The following is a 20653-nucleotide window of genomic DNA, read 5'->3' on the forward strand; positions in this document are numbered from 1 at the left end:
GTCATTTTCGTCATCAATATTAATCTTAAAAATTATTATAATAGAATAAAATAAAATAAAATACCAATTGCATTGCAATTAAAAATGGCAAATTCCTTGAGATGGATTGTAATATCAGAATTTTCTTGTTATTGATAACTCGGACATAATATTTAATTAATATTTATATATTCTTTTTTATATATAAGTTTTAACATTTTACATATATATATTTTTTTATTATATATATTAATATTAAGTTATATGCTCATATGAAATAAAATTAATTTTACATTCAAGTATTTTTATTTATAATATAAAAAAGCCTTAAATAGAAGTATATCAAAATGTATCTTAAAAAGTATCTAAAAACAGATACTTCTAAAATAATATCTAGATACTGATACTTTAATCAAAAATCTATCTAGATACAGATACCACATTTTTATATCTAGATACAGTATCTAGATATTTTAACAACTCTGGAATTTTCCATTGTGTTTGTACTAATTAGCTTGCCAAAATAAATTTTAATGTATTAAGAAAAAATTCTAAGATATATTTTAAAGTTTGCAATGCTTCCATGACGTTTCTTGGAGGATTATCTACCAAAATTAATCTTTCTTACCAAGGTTTAAATTCTTAAATTAATTTACCTTAAGATACATTTATATCCTCTAAATAAAAATTGAGCTAAATATTAAATTTTTCAATGCCAAAATTTAATATATCCTCAGAAGGATTTCTAGATAATATTATTTGTAAATTAGATAGAGCCATTTGACGAATCACAAATCGTTTTTTGATTTGAAATTTGAGTCAATAATATATCCAAAAATAAAATAAAAACGGTTATTTTTTGATAAACCTCAAATGAGTTGACGCTAATATTGGAATTATTTGATTGTCTAAGTGCAAGTCGAGGCTTGCGAATTTCCAAATAATATAATTTTGCTTTCGCCTCAGCAATCACATAAATTCGTGAAATTCTTGGTCGATATTATTTCTTAGTTTTCTAAGTTGTAATGTAATAATAGTATTCGCGATTCCCATAACCTCAGCCAAAACCATAGTATTTTTGTGAATTGCATAAAATTGTTGTGTGATTAAATAATTTTTAATATATTCCATTGCAAAAATATTCTGAGCAATCTTTTATTATAATTTCTGATACTATTATTGTGTTTGGATTAGAGGTCAGTAATGGGCGGGTTTTTGGCCCACAAACTCGCCCGCCCATTGTTTGAAAATTTTTAATTCGCTTGCCCAAACCGCTCATATAAAAAATATATGCACGCCCACCCATTAGTCTAAAATTCTTTACCGCTCCCGCATTATTTTTATATTCTTTACCTCTCATGCATTATTCTAAAAAAATTTACACACCCTCCCGCCTATTAGTTATATAATTTTTTAACCCAAGCCCGCCCATATAAAATTTTAACCTAAGCCCGCCAATATATAATTTAAATATGCCCATTCTTTCAATTTTTTTAAGCATCTAATAAATCAGTTTCGGAGCTCCACCCTTACAAAAAAGTTTTATAATTTAGGAATTACTAAATTAAGCATAAAAAATAATATTCAATTTAAATTACGTTGATCAAAAAAATGTTTATGAAAAAAATATAAAATTAATATTTATTGACATTTGTAATTATGATACAAAAATAATAATCAAATTTTTTGGATTCAAACACGTTCTTCTTTGTTCTAAAAACCTTCCAGCAATGTTAAATCCTCTATCAGAAGTAGCATTAGTTGCTGGAAATCCCAATATTATTCTAGCTTATCTTAATATCTTTGATAAAACTTTTTCTTGTCGTTTCCACCAAAGTAGGATATCCGTTTGAAATATATTCTTTTCCTCAAATGAGATTTTAAATAAAAGGGAAACCATTAATAATTAATAAAAAAAGAAAGTAATTTTCCGATGCAAAACGGCCTGGCGGAATTACCCTTATCCCATGAGAACAGGGCCAATTTCTGGTTTGGAACTATTCTTGTATAGATCCATTAGCTTTATCCAACCAAACTCCAAACCTACTTGAGCAAAAAGAACAACATAATATTTTCAAATATTCGGAAATATCAGAAGATCACATCATTATCCCTATAATATCTACTACCTTCTCCTTTGGTAAGCTTGCATTGTCCTTCTTCAAGGATTTAGAATCTCACATCCATAAACCTACTGGCGATCCGCGAGAAGGCTTACAGAGACTGGCTATAGCTATCCTTAAAGCGAATTATCAAAGTTTCAATGGCTGTCTTCTCTCCACAGATCTTCGCTAGATTCATCTTTTTATTCCTTATTCTTTATCATTTTACATTCTATTTCACCTTTATATTATTTAATTTGGAATTATTTTTTTTCATATATAAATTTTGGGTTGATTTATATTATTCCATAAATAAATAAATAATTAATTAAAAAGAAAGCATGAATAATAAAAATATTTTGATTAAAAAAAATTATAAATTGTAAACTAAAAAATAGCTTAAAATTTTGATAAATTATACAAATCAAGCTACTTTAAGATTTAAATACTTTATGTGCTCTTTGTAACAACCTCATCCTCCCATATGCTGTGGTTCAATTTTGACGTGGATGCTATCTATTTTAAACGTTTAAACATTGCATTTATAATTTAATACCCTTTAATTAAATTCTTTTTGCTTTTGGGGTAAAAATAAAATTAGATTTTCATCCACGTCGTTGTTATATTCTTCCATGCAAATCAAATCCAACATGTTTTTGATATATTTTTACTTCATTAATTTCTTCCGACGACAACATCTCAATTATAGGAACTTTGGTATTAAAAATGTTGAAATGTTAAGAACATATTTTTTAAAATATTTACTTAAATGATTCTAAATAGCAAATAAAAGTTAAAAATTTTTTAACCCGCCCGCCCATCCTTTTAGTATTTAATTCTTTAAGCCCGTCCGCTTATTGCCCCCATTTAAATGAGTAAACGGGGGGACTAAAAACCCGCCTGTTACAGACTTCTAGTTTGGGTTTTAATTTTTTATTATATTAAATTTTATTACATTTAGGTTTATTTGGTTGGTAGAATTTTCTTATATCTATCTTACTCCGGTCTTTGCCAACTTATATTTTCGATTACGCTTTATAATAAAGAAGGAAACGATTCAAATCTATTCAACTTTTTATTTAATTTTTTAGTAAGTAGAAAATATTGCTTTTTATAAGAAAAATACGACAAATTATATCCGATAATTTAATAATGCCCGAAAAATTTACATCATCCATATCTTCAAAAATCATAATCATATTATTTATTATTATTATTACTTAATTTCGATCAGAGTTGTTAAAGTAGCTCGAGCGCGTTAACTTTTTTGGTAGCTATAGCATTATTTAATTTTTTAGCGCGCTACTTTTTTTGAAAGTAGCTAAGTAGCCGCTACTTCGCTACTTTTAAAAAATATAATGAAGGTAAGTATAAACATAAAAATTTAAATATAATATCATAATTATTTATAATTTTTATGATTTATTATTTAATTTTGAAATTGAAATATAATTTCAATTTGTAATTTATATTTTCATTTGTATTATAAACCTAAATCACGTGTTAATAATTTAAAATGTCATCGCCTATGGATATCCAAATCGTTGAAAGTGATTCAGACAATGATATTAATGAAATGGAAGATACCAGGGAAGAAAATGTTTGTTAATAGCTATAATACAAATTTCCCATTCCCTAGATTTGAAAATTTTTTTAAATATATAACCAAAACTGGTTTCAAATTTATTTGTTTAAAATGTAAAAAAAAATATTTCCTTAAATCAATCATAAGCTATAACCTCAAGAAACACCTAAAGGTAAAGTCATTTTTACATTCTAATAATATTTATTTTATAAGACTGTTCATGAATTTTAAGGAAATGGAGAAACATCTAAATAATTTTTTGTATAGGCGACTCTACATCCAAAAAGATTAATTCAATTCAAACCAAATTAATAATGCAAATGACAATATTTTTCAGAAATTGGCTGATAAAGTTATTGTTGATTTTATAATTTATACTATACAGTTCAGCCAATGTCCTTAGTTGATAATCCATCATTTGCCATGATGATTAAAACTCTATCCCCTGGTACAACAATTTTATGCCGCCAGACACTAATGAATAAATAGCAGATAACTTTAAAGATGAAAGATGCTCTAATAGTTAGAGTTATCAGAGATATCATATATATGTACCACGGGGAGATAGTTAGACATATAGCAGAAGGTAAAAACATATTTATATTTAAAAATTGATCTGATTAAATATTTTTGAGCTTTGGGAATCACAGGCCATTGGCTAGACTCTAGGACTTTAAAAAGAAGATCTGTTGCATTAGCCCTCAAAATGATAATAGGATGCCAGACATACGATGCACTTGCAAATAAAATTATTGATAATCTATCTTATATTAAAAATATGTATATAAGATTAAATACCCTTACTCTCAAGTGCTTGTGTCGAGAGATTATTTAGTAAGGCAAAACTTATACTTTCTGATCATCGCTCTAGACTTGGAGATGATAATATTGAAATGATTTTATTATTAAAATACAACAAATTACCATAAATATTTATTTTTATTACATAAATTTTTTTATAATCAAAACTAACTATATTTTAATATTTATAAATGTTGATTTTTATATAGCGCTACTTTTAAAAGTAGCGTTTAACAACTCTGATTCCGATCAATCTGGACAAAATATCCATCAGTGTTTAAGGTTTAAAAAAATGTAAGAAAATATATTTTGAATTTTCGCGGGAAAAAGTATTAAAAGGAATTTATATTTTTATGAATTGTGAATTGCAAAGTATTCTATTCGCAATTCATAAAAATCTTTTGTATTTCTTAAAAATTAATTTTAATCTATATTTTTTTTTGCTGGGGGGAGGGGGGTGGTTGTCTTTTTACACCCCTCTCTTGCTGCGCGCTTGATAGTAGATTATAAAAGTTATTCTTAGCTTTTAATTTATTTATTTTTAAATTGAATTGAATTTATTGTATAATCGATTTCGACTCATCCTGTTTCTACAATAAGTTATTATTTTTTTAAAGATGAAAATCCCTGCTTGCTCTAGTGATGTTAAACGGCTCATTTTGAGCCGATTTTTAAAAACGGCTAACTCAGTATTTTATTAAGAAAAATATTTGCAAGCCTTAAGATTTTGCTCATATGTGGCGCAAAGGTTTGAATTTGAACATCTATTAACGAAATCTCCAGGCTTAAACAATATTTTTCTGGCTAAAATATTGAGATAGCCGTTTTTAAATTTAACAACACTACTCTGCTCTGCACTCGTGATTGTTTGATTTCTATTTTCAAATTTTGTAAATATAGTCTTCCTTTTTCGATAATCAATTTTTATATTAAAATTTCTTAAGCTAAAAGGATATTTTAAATGACACAATTAATTTTAAATATATTTTTATTTGTAAAAATTCATTATAATTAAAAATTGTTATTATTGAAATGATTATTATTGAAATGATTATTATTTTGATACCAAAATATATTAAAAATTAGGGGCTTGTAATTAAGCCATTTTTGCATCCCTATTCTGTTCCAGCCAAAAAAAATATGTTCGGTTTCGTTTCACATTTTGGAACTTTCAATTTTATCAATATCAATTATTTTTTCATTAATTCAATATTGTATAATTATTGCATCTAGTATTAATTAAGATATTAGCGAAAAGATAAAATTTACATCGCGGTGATATTAATATCTGAACGTTTAAAAAAAACATCTCTATAACTTGGCAACAAAATTATTCTTTGAAATAAACATCTATTATATATAAATGCTAATTTTATAAACAATTAAAATATTATATTAAGTTTAATTTAAAAAAAAGATTTTATAATCTTAATTTCAAATACTAAATACCAGAGTTGAAAAACAAAAAATTATTCAAAAATTTTTGATTTCATCTTTAATTTTTTTGTGTATGAAAATCACAAAAGATTTACTTATAAAAGATTTTGTCATTTTTAGGTTTTTTTTCCTTCACATTCTGCTAAATAATAAATAACAATATTATTATTATGAAAAATGGAATTTAAGGAAAAAGGAATATTATTGAATGAGTTATTAGAAATATTAAATTTTATTATATAATTTTATATTATTAAGAACGTTTCGAAACTGTTTTGGGAACATTACCGAAATTACCGTTCATTTCCAGTTAAAGTTCCTTTATTTTTCCTAAGTTCCATTACCTGAACATGCCCGGAACGTTCTATCTGTCTTTGCTAAAAAAATATTTTATGTATTTATTATAATATTATTGAAAAGATACAACGTCATTTTTCTATTAACTTCTGGTGGCAAATTTACTTTCCTTGGTGCAAAAAAATGGATCAATGATCAATTCGAAAATTCTGGTTCATACACATTTTTTAAAACAAATTATGCCAATTTATTGAGTAAATTGTAGAAAAAAATGAATTAATAATAATACTCAAATAAAATATTATTTATATTAAAAAATAACATTAATTAAATAAATATAGAAAAGTATAATTTTTTAGGGGTTTAGATACCACTTTTTGTAAGCCGATCCGATATTCCCGATATTAAATTGATATCGACCGATTACCGATCCGATATCTTATCTAATTTTATATTCTGCAAAGACATCAATGGTTTTAATTTTTATTATACTTTTTATTAGTATAACATCTATAATTTAACTATACCATAACATATGTCATTTAAATATATTATAATGATCAGTTATAGTTTATATTCAATTCAATTGCAATTATAAAGGTATATAAAATATTTTTATTGATAAATCACTTATTTATATAATAAGTAATAACATTAATCTATTTTCATAATTAAGTAATAAATTTGATTTAAATTCATGATTTTATACATGAATTTATAACTACACGATTTAAAGTATTTAATTAATGTATTTATAAGTTTTAGACTTCAAATGTTTTATATATAAAATATAAGTCTACAATGTAGCTCATAAAGGTCAATGTAAATTTATCGATTTCAATTTTAAAAGTGACTGGTATTCAATTAAGAAATGAATAATACCTATAAATTATCAAATCTATTATTTGCATTATTCGCATTCTATTCATAGTTTTCGAATTGAATAATTGTAAATAATAAATATATTCGATTCGATTTCGAAAATTAAATTATTTAAAAATATTTTCAAAAATAAAAAAATGTATTAATAAAATTTAAAAAAGTAATTTTTAAATATGGGAAAAAAGAATACATAAAAATTTTCTCTGTACATGTTAAATACTTAAGAATAATTTCAAATATTTATGAATAATTTCGAATGTTTACGAATAATTTCGAATATTAGATAAAAAATTACTCGGCAGATAATATAGTTATCTTATTCATGTTCTTAAAATACCAACCGAATAACGAATTCGTTTTAGGTATAGATTAGGCTAATCCGATATTAATCTTATTTCTGACCAGAGACCCGGAGTGAACCGTAACGAACCGTTAAACCATTATAAACCGTTATAAATATCAGAACCGTAACCGAACCGATATAATTATTTTTTGAAAGAGTAAAAAGAACCTTTATTAAAAAAGGTTAAACTGGTTTAAACCGGTTCAGTTTTTATATTTTAGGAATCAAAATTTGAATGTCCAGAATTATATAAACTTGCTCTTATAGTACTGATGGTTCCCGCAACACAAGTTTCTGTAGAAAGTGCCTTTTCGGGGTTAAATTTGTGTTATCGTCACAACAAACAAATATGAATCCATTTAAATCAAATATATTACTTACAATATATTTAAAAATGAGTTATTTTGAAACTTATATATTTTTTTAATATATAATTCATAGATGCTTATAATAAAAATAAATTAGACGATGGTGTTGCTTCAATAAAAAAAAATTTCTAACCGTAATGAATATGAACCTTTATAATTAGCTAAACCGAAACCTTTGTAAATTTTTCTTAAGAACCGTAACCATTATAATTTTTTACATACTGAACCGTAATCATTATAATTTTTTACATACTGAACCGTTATAAAAACGGTTCGGGTCCCTATTTCTGACATAGTTTGGTGAAAACTAATTTGAAAAATAACATAACTAATCTTCAGATATCAATATCGTTTCCGATATAGCCTTTATCTTATGCCTGGATTCAATAGGAAGTGGCAAAGTAGGTGATACAATGTATTTGCACGTTTCCAAAAACCACAAAGAAAATTCGGCCATTCACAAATTTTTTAGGGTATCCTCTAAAAAATTTAAAATAATTTTATTGCTTGACTTATATATGTTTGAAACTGAGTTAGAGTCAAAATCTTATCTTTTGACGTTCCCACTACCTCCTTTACATCAACCCCCCCCCCCCCCCCACCCATCCAAGAAAAATTAACAATTTCATATTTTTTATAAACAGTGTAATTTAATTATAATTATAAGAGTTTTTTTTAAATAATCTAGCCTTTATAAATTAAAGATTCATAGTTATGTAGTAGATGTTACACTCTTAAAAGATGATACCAAATCTTTCGTTTTTCCCTAGTACTGTGAAAAAAAATTTTCAGATGGGTCAGGCTTGGAAATATTTTTGTCACAATTTTGAATTTAATCAGAGATATAGATAAATAATAGTTTGCTTATATATTATCTTACAATTTTGTTCATTTTAAATAATTTCTTTTAACACATTAAAAAAATAAATTTTGGGTATTTTTTTCTTAGATTTTCATAGTCGAGTTGGGAATAAGAAATTAATTTTATGTTCTGGTTTGGTCTGGAATTTCTTTTGACAAAAAAATTGTCGGTTTGGTTGGGTCAGTAATATGCTTTTCGGATTGGGTCTAAAAAATTTGTCTCTTACAGGTCAAGATATACAAAGTAAGTTAAATCATTCACCTATATTTTGGATATGTAAGAATTTACTAAGGTTTCCTAATCTTATGAAAACTTAATTATATTATCAAAAATAATTGGTTACCCATCACATATACACTCCATAATAATTTTTGGATTCTTGTATCCCTCTACCTATTTATAATTAAATGCATACCTTTTAAAATGTGACCTCTTTGATAAGGCGATTATTTTCGTAAGGGATCCAGAATATATAAAATATGTTCAAGCTGTTTAACTAAAATTCACCAATCTTTTTTTTGTGATAGGCTGCTCTTCTTATCGACATTGCTAGAATTTTTAATATATATATATATATATGCATCGGCTTCTTTGATTATTTAGTATTCTAACTCCACTTTCATCAATTTTACAAAAGTGCTATTTGATGTCCCCATATAATATTTTATTTACCCCTCCCCCCCCTCTTACATTTAAAATTGTTTGTTTTTGAATGTATAATTTGAACCCAACACAATTTGCACCAAAAGTGTAGAGGTGAGCTATTAATGAAGAGTCGGCATTTTTATTAAATTGAATTTTCTTATACTTCCGCTCAATTCAAATTAATAATATATATTTTTTTAAAGCATTTAAAAGCTACTTCTAATAAGCAGAAAATATCTATCCAAGTTTCCAACACCAAAAAAATGTATTGGGAACACGAAATATTCGCACAAAAAATCAAATCAGCCTTTACTGTCTCATCTCACTTGAGCACTAGTAGCAATTCGCAAGAAAGCAGTAAAAGGGATACTATTTTAGATTCTGAGTATAATTTTTAATAATACTTATTTTTCAATCATATTAAAATAAAAAGGAAAGAAATAAGAGAAATAAAAACAAATTGACATAAAGAGCGAAAAAGAAAGAAATAGAGAAAAAGGAAAGCTCGAACAAAGGAACGAAATTTATAAATAATTATATGCGACTTTATTATTTATATTCTATTTTCTTTCATCTCTTTTATTTTCATTTCTTACTTAAGTTAAAATTTAATAGTTCTTCATGATATTTTTAACGAATAATTTTATCTTTTAAAGCTGTACAAGCATTATACCTGCTATAACATTAAATACTCGTATATTGGCGGAGGCCTTATTAAGATTTCTATATTTCCCGGATGAGGATCCTAAAAATCTGTCCGAGAATATTCTTCAAAATCGAACCCTGTTGGGCTCTCATTTTGTAAGTTATTGTAACATAATTATATTATAATTTTTATATGATTTATTTCTTATTAACATTTTGTAAAGCTGCATACCAGTACTATTCCGATATTTAAATTGCTTTATAAATTTTTATGTGAATTCAAATCCTATCCTTATCTTGCTTATTTTTTATAGACAAGATAAGTTGAATATCATAATTTTAATCAAAATTTATTTTTTTATATAGCATAGAAATTGTTTTTAATAATATTTTATAAATTTTGATTTTTTATATTTTACGATAAATTGTATTTTATAATAATTATTCACTATTTAAAAAAATGAATGTTCATCATTCTGGCATTCCATTTAAAATCGATCAGGTTTAATAGACCGTTGTGAAGATCTATGCAATTTAATTTTTTAAGCTCTAACTTAATTAGTTCCGGAGATATGGCGTGTCCAAGCTAAAAAAAAAGGCTTCCTAATTTGGAAAAACCGATATAAATAAAGATTACTCAAAAATATGATAACTAAAAAATAATGGTTTTCCCAACCTAATTTTTTTAATATAAATTTATATTTATTTAATAAACAAATATTTAGAAAATTTTAACCCAGCAAATTAAAAGATTTATACCTTTTCCTGAAATGAAAAACACTTGCTATTTTTTTTGGAAATAATAATTAAAATTATATTTAAAAAAAGGATTCGAGGACTATTTAAAGATACCAAATATAGGTCTCAAAAATTTAGATTTTTTGGGTATTTAAATTAGGAAGGACTATTTTTTAACTTGAACCCACCATATCTCCGGAACTAATTAAGTTAGAGGCTAAAAAATTAAATTACATATATGCTCTGATACAGGGTTGCCAGGTAAAATATATTGACTATGGTAGATTTTACTATAAAAAGATTGGGTTTGGGAGCGAATAACGAATTTCTAGATACTAATTATAGATTTATTTTTTAAAAATATAAGTGGGGGAGGGATTTTTTAAAATTATAATTGTTTTATTATTTTAAAATTTATAGAAATTTGATAATATGGTATGACCGCTCTTTATATAAAATCCCATCCTTTTATTGGTTAACATATAAAACAAGAAATTTAAAAACAGGGGTTTCAATAAAAAGGGGTAATTGAATTTTTTGATTTGAAATTTCTTTCTAGGACATAATACAATATATTTTTATATGAAATTTTTCAAAAACATGATTTTTGAAGAAAATTTAAAATTGTGGGAGTTTGATACATTTCGGAAATTGAAAAATGTGGTAAAATTATGGTGGTTAAGTTGATTGTGGTAGATTTCGACTTTTAAATAAAATTGTGGTAGTTACTAGTCAATGTGGTGGGCCTGGTAAACTCATGCAAAATTTTATTCGTTTTGAAAGAGGTCCACGAATATGGAAAAAAGTTTAAGTGTATATAATTGATGTGCAAAATTGAGTTTTTGCATTAAAACATTTGAAATTTTACGGATAAATTTTTATAGATAAAAGTATTGAAATGAAATCATTTATGGAAAATTTTAAATCCCAAGTATAACACCATGAATGTCTGGTCACCAAATTAACAAAAAAATCTATATTTTCGATGCAAAAAATCGAATTCTGCATTTAATTTTATTTCTACAATGAATTCTAAAATTTATGAAAAACCAATTATATTAGGTGTCAAAAAATATATTTTGAACAGCATATTGGTATGAATATCAAAATAGTTATATTTAATTTAATATATAAAATTTTCGATTTTTTTAAAATAAAAATGAAAATGTAAGACTCGAGATTGGCAAATGAGATCCAAAACTTTCTGCCTTCTATGAGCAAAGTCTCCAGACTTACATATATTTGGTAAAATCTTAATCGGGCCATTTTTAAAAATCGACCCAATTCGGGCTTTTAACAACACTACTAGAGGCTCTATATATTCTGGCAATAAAATTCTACGATATGGACTGTTTATATCCCTTGAAAATTCTTTTTATCTTTTGTAAAAAAATTTCCATAACTCATATGCCATCTTAAAAATTTATGATAAAAAATGATAGATCCTTACTTAAAGTATATAATTAAATGGGCGAGTTCTTATTTATAAAAAAAGATTTGAAACGTTCAATTTTTATAAAATTAAAAAAATATAAAATCTTTTGAAATATTAAATAATGTATAACAAAAAATAAATAAAAATATTGGATCGGGTTTTTATATCGGACCCGATCCTATATTTTTTTTAAAATGCGAAATATCAGCCTCGATATTTTATATATCGGCGCAATCTAATAAACAATATTTCTAGAAGATTAATTGTATCAAACTATTGGATTAGAAGTTTCGCTAAGACATTTAATCAGGGATTCACATAACTATAGTAAAAAATAATAATTTCTATATTTGAATAATATCGAGCCGGGCTAGCAAATAGCTTTTGGATCTGGACAAATAAAAATTCCTTGGAAATCGGACCGGGCTTGAAAATCAGGCCTGATTTGAGCTGATTAAACGGCTAACTCAATATATTTTTCCTGAAAAATATTGCCTAATCGAGATTTCGATAATAGATGCCAAAATCTTTGCGTCATTTATGCGTAAAATCTTCGCGTCATTTATGCGTAAAATCTTCAAACTTCCATAATATTTTTCTGAACAAAATATTGAGTTAGCCGCTTTTAAAAATGGGCTCAAATTGAGCTGTTCACTACTACTTGCAAGTTCAATTTTTTTTACCCGAGCTCATTAAAATTTGTATCTATTTTTTATTCCGATTCGAAATTTTTATTTACGGGCTCGATTTATGCCCGACCCCGAAATTTTAATTTAAATATAAATTACTAATTGCTTTGACCTAATCTCAAAGAATTATCATTTTATTTTAGTAAATAGGAAAATATTATTTTCAATTTTTTTAGGCCCGTGCTTTACTCTGGGTTCACTTGCAGGGCTTTGTTTACAGTTAGTATGTGAAATCAATTAAATAAAACATAAAACCCTACTAATCCAGCTTAAAGATTAATCTTAATTAAAAAAATTTTTAAGAATATAGACGAAGATCATATATTAGGCTTAATGGATACCTTTTCTAAATTCCCGCGTTCCCAACATTTACTCACGAAAGAATCTCACATATTATCCAGCATCGTTAACCATTTTTCAGATATAATGAAAGACATTAGGATTATTCCTTTCAAAGCTGATAAAAGGTAATTGTATAATTTATGTAAATTAAAATAAATATTGCCGAATGATTATTATCACTGTAAAGAGCGCCAAAAATCCTGCTCACAAATATTTTTTTAATAGCCGGCTCAATTCAAGTGAAAATATCACGATCTATTAAAACTTTCAAAATATGAATATTTTTTAAATACAAAAAAATCTTTCGGAAGCGGAATCTATAAAAACCGTTTCACATTGCAGAAAATAAAAATCAAGATATTATTCTATTTATATAAATATATGATATGATTTGGACAATATTTAATTAACAAAAAGTTAAGTATATGGGAGATATTTTCAAATATTTAAAAAATAATGATAAAGATTGTAATTAAAAATCTAATAAAATAGGTTTCTAAAATATTATTTTTAAATTTTACTCCATCGATTATTAAAATTTTTCAAATATTTAAAAAAAAAATTCATCAAGGTTTGATTATTTTCTAAAGCAATTTTCAGACAGCGTTATTTCAAAGAGGGTTCTGAGGCATGTTTCTAGTAATTAGGATAATTTGTCAAATTAATTTTTTAAAATAATGTATCAAAAAAATTATTTATTTGGAAATAAAAAAATTGCTGAAAACATGCCTCAACATCTTTGAAAAAAGGTTTTGTCTGAAAATAACCGTACATTTATTTTAAATTAAATTAAAGCTTTCTAAATTATCTAAGTTTTGTTATAACATTATGTCATTAATTCTGGCAAGATAATAGTTTACAAGTTAATAAGCTTTAAATTATTATTAAAATTTATGCATACATAATAATATAGAAAATATAATAATTTTTTAAAAAATACTCACAGAGAGCCAGAATTTGTGTTTTACGATAACTTTGAAGGTTCTCTCACCTTTTACAAGTAATATAATTTTTTATTAAAACATTTCTTTACAGTTTCCCATTGCTTACACTGTGTGACAAATTTCGACTTTATTTTTTGGGAGAAAATAAAATAAACATGTTTCAAGACAATTTTTTAATCATATTCTAAATCCGCTGTTAGTTTTTTCCTAGCACATCAGGTTTTTTATTTATTTTAGGTTAAAGTGGCCAAAAAGGTCATTTTTACTTTTTGAAGGTTTATAACTTATGATCCCTACAACTAAAAAAATATCTTAATTTTTGCAGCAAACCTTCCTTATTATTATTATACATTTTTTTAATAAAATCCTTACTCAATTTTTAAACAACCTATATTTTTTAAATTTACCTTTATTTATAAAATCTTTTTTAATATAGCTTACATTTAATATATTTATTTATTGTGGCTTTCGTTCTCTTCGCTACACTGCACACGTTACGATTCCCAAAAAATTTATTTTAAATGAAATAGTTATATTTCTCATATTTAAATAAATATATTATGCTAAGCTAACCTATCTCATATTTTACTTTTAATAAACCTTTTATCGGTCAGTTGTCCCACCCCTCCTTCATTATTATATAGGATTTAACTTGTAATATACAATAAATTTATTGAATTTAAAACAAATTAAACAATAACATAAAATTTATCGAATTTAAAAACATTTAATGGTAAATCTAAAATTTCCGCCAATATGAAGTTGATGATTTATCTTCAAAAAAGATACTCCAGCAGTAGTCCGCCAACATATTATACAATTCTTGCCGTGATAAAACTTTTCGAGATTTTCTATTTGTTGATAGAACCGCTCCCCCATTTCTTCTGACACAGCACCTAAGTTTTCAGGGAAAAAATCTTTATGGGAATGAAGAAAATGGATTTTGAGGGACTCGGCATCCCATTTCCTTATAATTTGTTAATAGGTCATCAATTTTCTCACAATAGTCGGCTGATTTATGATTGCGAAGGAACGATCTGCATATCCATTTAAAAGATTCCCATGCTTTTAATTCAATGAGTAACAATTCATCTTCGTCCTTCATGAGTTTTCTTATTTGGGGGCCCACTAAAATCCCCTCTTTTATTTTTGCTTGGGAAAGCTTGGGGAAAAAATTTATAAGGTATATCGTGGGGCCCTCGGACAATTTTTTGATAAAATTTTTGATTAGTCTTAATTTTATGTGCAACGGAGGCAACAAAATCTTATTTTTAGAAACAAGCGGGATATTTACGCGATTTTTTTCAATAACGTTGGGACGATCCTCCCATTCAGATGCTGTATAATGTTTTAGAGTTTCTCTGGAATTCCAGAGACAAAGAAAACACGAATGCTTGGTGTAGCCTAACTGAAGGCCCGTCAGGATTGCGATCATTTTGAGATCGCAGCATATCTTAAATTCGTAAATGGAATAATTTATTTTTGACAATAAATATTTCATATTTTCATATGATTCATTTAACTGGTTGGAATAGGCGATGGGAATTGATGGCTTAGAATTTCCGTTATGAAGCAAAACTGCTTTCAAGCTGTTTTTGCATGGATGAACAAGCGCCATTCATCGGGCACCAATTCAATATTAAGTTGTAAAAAAAGTTGACCTAGATTGTTGGAATGGTATAAAAAATTTTCGTAAGAGAATAAATTTTTAAACGATGCTCCACGGAATCGGTATGAAGTTCGAACTCCATATTTTAAAATTTTAAAATCATTAAGCCTTGAGGCTAAAAATTCGGACTTTCTTTTTGAAAGTTGTAAATTTCTGGTTATGTTATTTAGTTGCTCTTGTGACATAAATGGCGAATCCAAGATCAATATTGTCATTGTCCTGGCAACGTAATTTTTCCAGCTGCGAACTATTAAAAAAAGGAACTGTTGTATGCATATTATATTTTACCGGATAAACAACCGACGAAATTTCAGGATAACGAATTTTTTTCTTATTTTTTTTGTTAAACTCAAATGTACTAATCGAGCAAAAATAACAATCCCGCAAATGATTTCTTGCCACGTGCCAAAATGCAGGTTTCGAATAAGGCAAATATGACCGTTTTCCATTTACCCATGAATTAAAAGAAGGGGCAAATGGTTTATCCAAATCGCAGAGTGGAATATTGTAATAAATTTCATAAATCCTTTGAATGATTGGAGAAATTGGAATTTGCGGGCAATATATAGCCCGCACAGATGTAACAAAATTTAGAGACACACTTTAAACAAGGGGACCTCGGCATTAATTTTTTGTAGAATATTATATAAGGAGGGAATTTGAATAATATTTAAAACCCAATTTAAAAAAAAAATTAATGAAAGAAATTAAATGTTTATGAAAAATTAAGCGCGAAAAAAAATAATTCTTCTCCTTTCTTCCTACTCGTTATTTGGCATTATTATTTATTGCCCATACTACGGGTTCAAGGATCTCCATTGGAAAATCATATATTTTGATATAAATTGATTAAAAAAACAAATATATACCTCTAAAAAAGATAAATAATAATAAAATTTGCAATTATTGTATTTTAAATGAATTTTGCTTCAAAAATGCTCAATTCAAAAAGAGTATAAATTAATAAAGTGGGTACAGATATCTGATTTTAGTATAAATTGATCATAAATGCATAAAATATTACTAAATACAACTAAAAAAGATAAATATTACCTTAATATACTTTAAAAATGCTTTATGCAGAGAAAATTCAATAAAAGTGTAAAAATTAAAAAGTTCGAAAATATTTGTACCGACTTTTTTAATTTATAGATTTTGGTTGAATTTTCATGGCATAGAGTACTTTTGAAACATATTTAGAATTAACGGTAATATTTTTAGAACTTGACGTGTAGGGAAAATTTGGAAACGGATTCGAACTCAGTGTCAAATTCTGCACCAAAACTTGTTTTTATTTTCTTCTCCCATTTTTCTTGTCACACAGTGTTATTAGAGGTGTACATTTCTTAGAGAATAATTTAATTTTAATTAATTCCTATAAAATTTTTTATTCATATTTCAAATTATATAGATAAAATATATTGTTTTATTTCTTTTTGTATTCCGAACTTGTTTTAAATTTTTATTAAAAATTAGATCTGAAGTTAATAAACTTAAAAAAAATAGTGATATACCGATATTTTAATATAAGATTTAGAGATCTGCAAAGCCTGTTTCGCTGGCTAAATTAAAAAAGACTTGGCAAGACAATTATTGCATTTTTACATAAACTATCAGGCAAGGTCTTGCAATGACTTTTCGTTAACTTTTAATAGGTTAGCCTGTGCAATAAAATCTCCATATATTTTTTTCCAATTTCAAGCTAATTTGATTAATTTTATTAGAAATAAATTATAATATGCTTATTTCTTTGTATTTTAAGAGCTACCTAACTTAAATACTAAATCTATAATAAAATAAAATAGTAATTCACAAAAAACTGCACAATACATATATCGAACACAATTGATTATTAAGCCTTGTAGAGGAGGAGAGATATAAGAACCTTAAATGATATTGTGAAAAAATTAGATAGTTATTAAAAATAAGATGGGCAGAAAATTTGTATAAAAAAATAACGTGCCAGGATCGATTTTTCGTAAAACTATAACGGGTTGGGCTTGACTTTTTGTAAAATTCTTATGGGCCAGGCCAGGCAAATTTAAATATAATTATAACAAGTTGGCCTAGGGTGGGCAAATTTTCAAAAAAATGGTGGGACAGGCAACTTGTGCAAATAACGGGCCAAATCTCGTTGATCTTTGCAGACCTCTAATAGGATTGGCCTCAATCATTGATATTTTTTAAAAATTGGTTATTGGCCTATCATTATAAATTGATTGAATTAAATAATGGCGTTTTAGGAAATTTATTTATTTTTGTCAAGATATTTTCACCATTTCTATTTCTTTAAAATAAATCTTAGACATAGTTTTTTTTAATTATATAGATCTAAACCAGCCATATTCGATTTATATATTGCAATTTTGATCGGGTTGTATTTGGGATTGGTGCATCTATTTTTAATGGTAAATTTAATATTATATAAATATTTAATTCCACTGATAATCTTATAAAACAATACTTATTGAAAATACTATACATATATTTTTAGCTATAATTAACTCACAAACTAAAATTCATATATTTAAAAAAAATCTTAGTACTTCGACACCATATCAAATATATGGATAAAAATAACACAGAATTCTATGAGTTACTACAATGGTTTCAGCAACATTAATAATAACTCTTCACAAAAATACGTTGGCAGCAAGCAACATAATGAAAATAATAGCAATTTAAGCCAAAATGGTAACTATTACCTTTATAAAAGAAATGCCGATCTTAATAACTAATTTATTTTGTTTTGTAAAAAATTGAAACTGCTTGAAATTGATAATAACCATTTTAGATAAACATATTTTTGCTTGTATCTTTTTTTTTGTAAAAAACATTAATAACTGGAGACTGTACATTTGTAAAAAAATATAAGCTACTCTATGTATTATATTGCTTTTATTTAAAAATAATAAATTAAACATTAAAATCAGGATTGTATTGTAATAAATTTATGAATCTATTAGGTGTTTAACGTTCAAATTTGTGCACCACACATTACAATAATATACAATATAACATATGATAGCTACATTGGTCGAAAAAAAAGACAGCTCATAATCAAAACATACATGAAAATATTAAGACCTTGAAATTCTAAATTGTAAGCAAAAAATAACCAACCAACTTTCATGATTAGCCAAAGTGTTATTAACTAGATAGGAAGTTTACCAAATGTTTTTAAGCTGAATTGTTCAAGCTCATTAAAAGATGGGGCTAATACAATGGGCAAAAAAATTAAAGGCCATAAGAAATATTGGGATGTTATAACTTTGTTAAATGTTACAAAAGTAAGTGTAATGATTAAAAGGCAACTAGCAAGTTTGTGTATATGATGTGAAACTACGATAGACAATTGATTACCATTAAATATTTCATATACATTAAATATTTTGAAAGGAATGTATAGGGATATGACAGTGACAATTAATTTATCTAGAGATAATAGTTGATATAATTTCATTAAATCTAATCGTGTTTCAAAATGGGATAAAATTGGAGTGCTAAGTGATAAATATGTAGGATAAAAATGCATTGAAAAATTATGCTTAAAATCTTTGCGATATATGAGATGATAAAGAAACGCCGAATTTATATAAGGTTGATGAAATATTTTATAAAAATAGAATGTTAAAATGGTAAATGTCAAGAATGCAGTTCCAAAAAATATAAAATGCTGATAATTAAAAATAAATTTAGGAAATTTTGAATTTCTCTGAAGTAGAAAGAAATAAAATGTTGGTATAAATAAAATAGGAAAAATTCTAAGGTGAATACATAAGCCATATAAAAAGCTTGAAATAAGACAAGAATTTGGTTTATTTATTTCATGAAGTAAAAATGCAAATAAACAACAAATTAATGAATCAAAATTACCTCTTGTTGATATTGCAATGACCAAAGGATTATATAACCAAATATTTTTAATAAGAAATAATAAAGTTGTACTAGAGTGAGCATGGAGTAAAATTGAGGATAATTTATTTATAAACAAAGCTGCTACTATATCTGAAGAAGCATAAATAAATTTACAAAGTCCACTTACAAAATATATATCAATTAAGGTTATATATGCAATCAATGGATTATATCTATAAGTTGGGTTTATAATATATAAATCTACAAATTTTGGTGATTTCAATGTATGAGATGCTTGCAAATAAACATCATAGTCAATATCAGTGTATTTTACACGAAAATATTTGTCTTGTATCATAGAATATGTTATCAATATAATTCTAATCATATATGCCATAATAAATATAAAGTAATTCATCATATATGGTGTTATTTCAGCCTTAATCCTCAATTGAATTAACAACTGGAAATGATAATTTGTCTAATAATTCATCTACTTCTTCCCGAAGTGATTCAACAATGTCTGAAGAAACAAAGATATGTGTATCATCTAAGTCTTTCATATTATTTAATACAATTAAAACATTTTAAAAAAAACTTGAATTATAAATTTTTTGCCCAATTTTGAAGTTTCATCGAGATAAATTAAAAACTGTTTCATAGTCGAATCACTTAAATACCTGTTTATAAAAATAATTTGCATAAAGTTTACCATTCTATCATGACTCCTTTTATCACATTTACCATGTTTATAACTAAAAAAATATATAGACCCTTGACAGCTGTTAAATACTGACAACATTATGTCATGATAATACTAATATTAGAAACATAAAATTCATTAGAACCAATCATATTTTAAAAAATGACAATTTAGAACACAAATAAATATAATAATGGAAAATACTAAATATTAGAGCGTTTTAATATTATAATATATTATAGCTCTCTAACCCGGTATGTTCGCACTAAATTATAGAATTAAACATAATAATTTAAAAGGTTAATCAAAACTTCGTTCATTAATGTAAC

At 25.7% G+C, this 20653-nt stretch overlaps 2 protein-coding genes across 2 annotated transcripts in view; one reads left to right on the plus strand and one right to left on the minus strand.

Moving 5' to 3' along the window:
- Positions 1 to 18673, plus strand: part of LOC135923343 (BOS complex subunit NCLN-like) — a 30331-nt gene extending 11658 nt beyond the window's left edge. The window contains exons 7-14 of the mRNA XM_065458036.1: positions 6325 to 6413; positions 8134 to 8267; positions 9505 to 9686; positions 9958 to 10102; positions 13112 to 13275; positions 14097 to 14150; positions 18093 to 18171; positions 18307 to 18673. Coding sequence (XP_065314108.1) covers positions 6325 to 6413; positions 8134 to 8267; positions 9505 to 9686; positions 9958 to 10102; positions 13112 to 13275; positions 14097 to 14150; positions 18093 to 18171; positions 18307 to 18501 — 1042 coding nt within the window. The 3' untranslated portion in view covers positions 18502 to 18673. The remainder of the gene's footprint in view (positions 1 to 6324; positions 6414 to 8133; positions 8268 to 9504; positions 9687 to 9957; positions 10103 to 13111; positions 13276 to 14096; positions 14151 to 18092; positions 18172 to 18306) is intronic.
- LOC135924193 (uncharacterized) lies at positions 18665 to 19979 on the minus strand. Its single transcript, XM_065459240.1, has one exon. The coding sequence runs from the start codon at positions 19977 to 19979 to the stop codon at positions 18918 to 18920; it is 1062 nt and encodes a 353-aa protein (XP_065315312.1). The 3' UTR covers positions 18665 to 18917.
- Between the last annotated feature and the right edge of the window lie 674 nt (positions 19980 to 20653).

The sequence above is a fragment of the Gordionus sp. m RMFG-2023 genome, chromosome 2 (genome assembly GCF_954871325.1).
Source record: "Gordionus sp. m RMFG-2023 chromosome 2, tfGorSpeb1-WG-v2, whole genome shotgun sequence".
NCBI lineage: Eukaryota > Metazoa > Nematomorpha > Gordioida > Chordodea > Parachordodidae > Gordionus > Gordionus sp. m RMFG-2023.

Coding starts and splice junctions, on each gene's coding strand:
- LOC135924193 (XM_065459240.1), bottom strand. CDS start 19,979: ATGATACAAGACAAATATTTTCGTGTAAAATACACTGATATTGACTAT.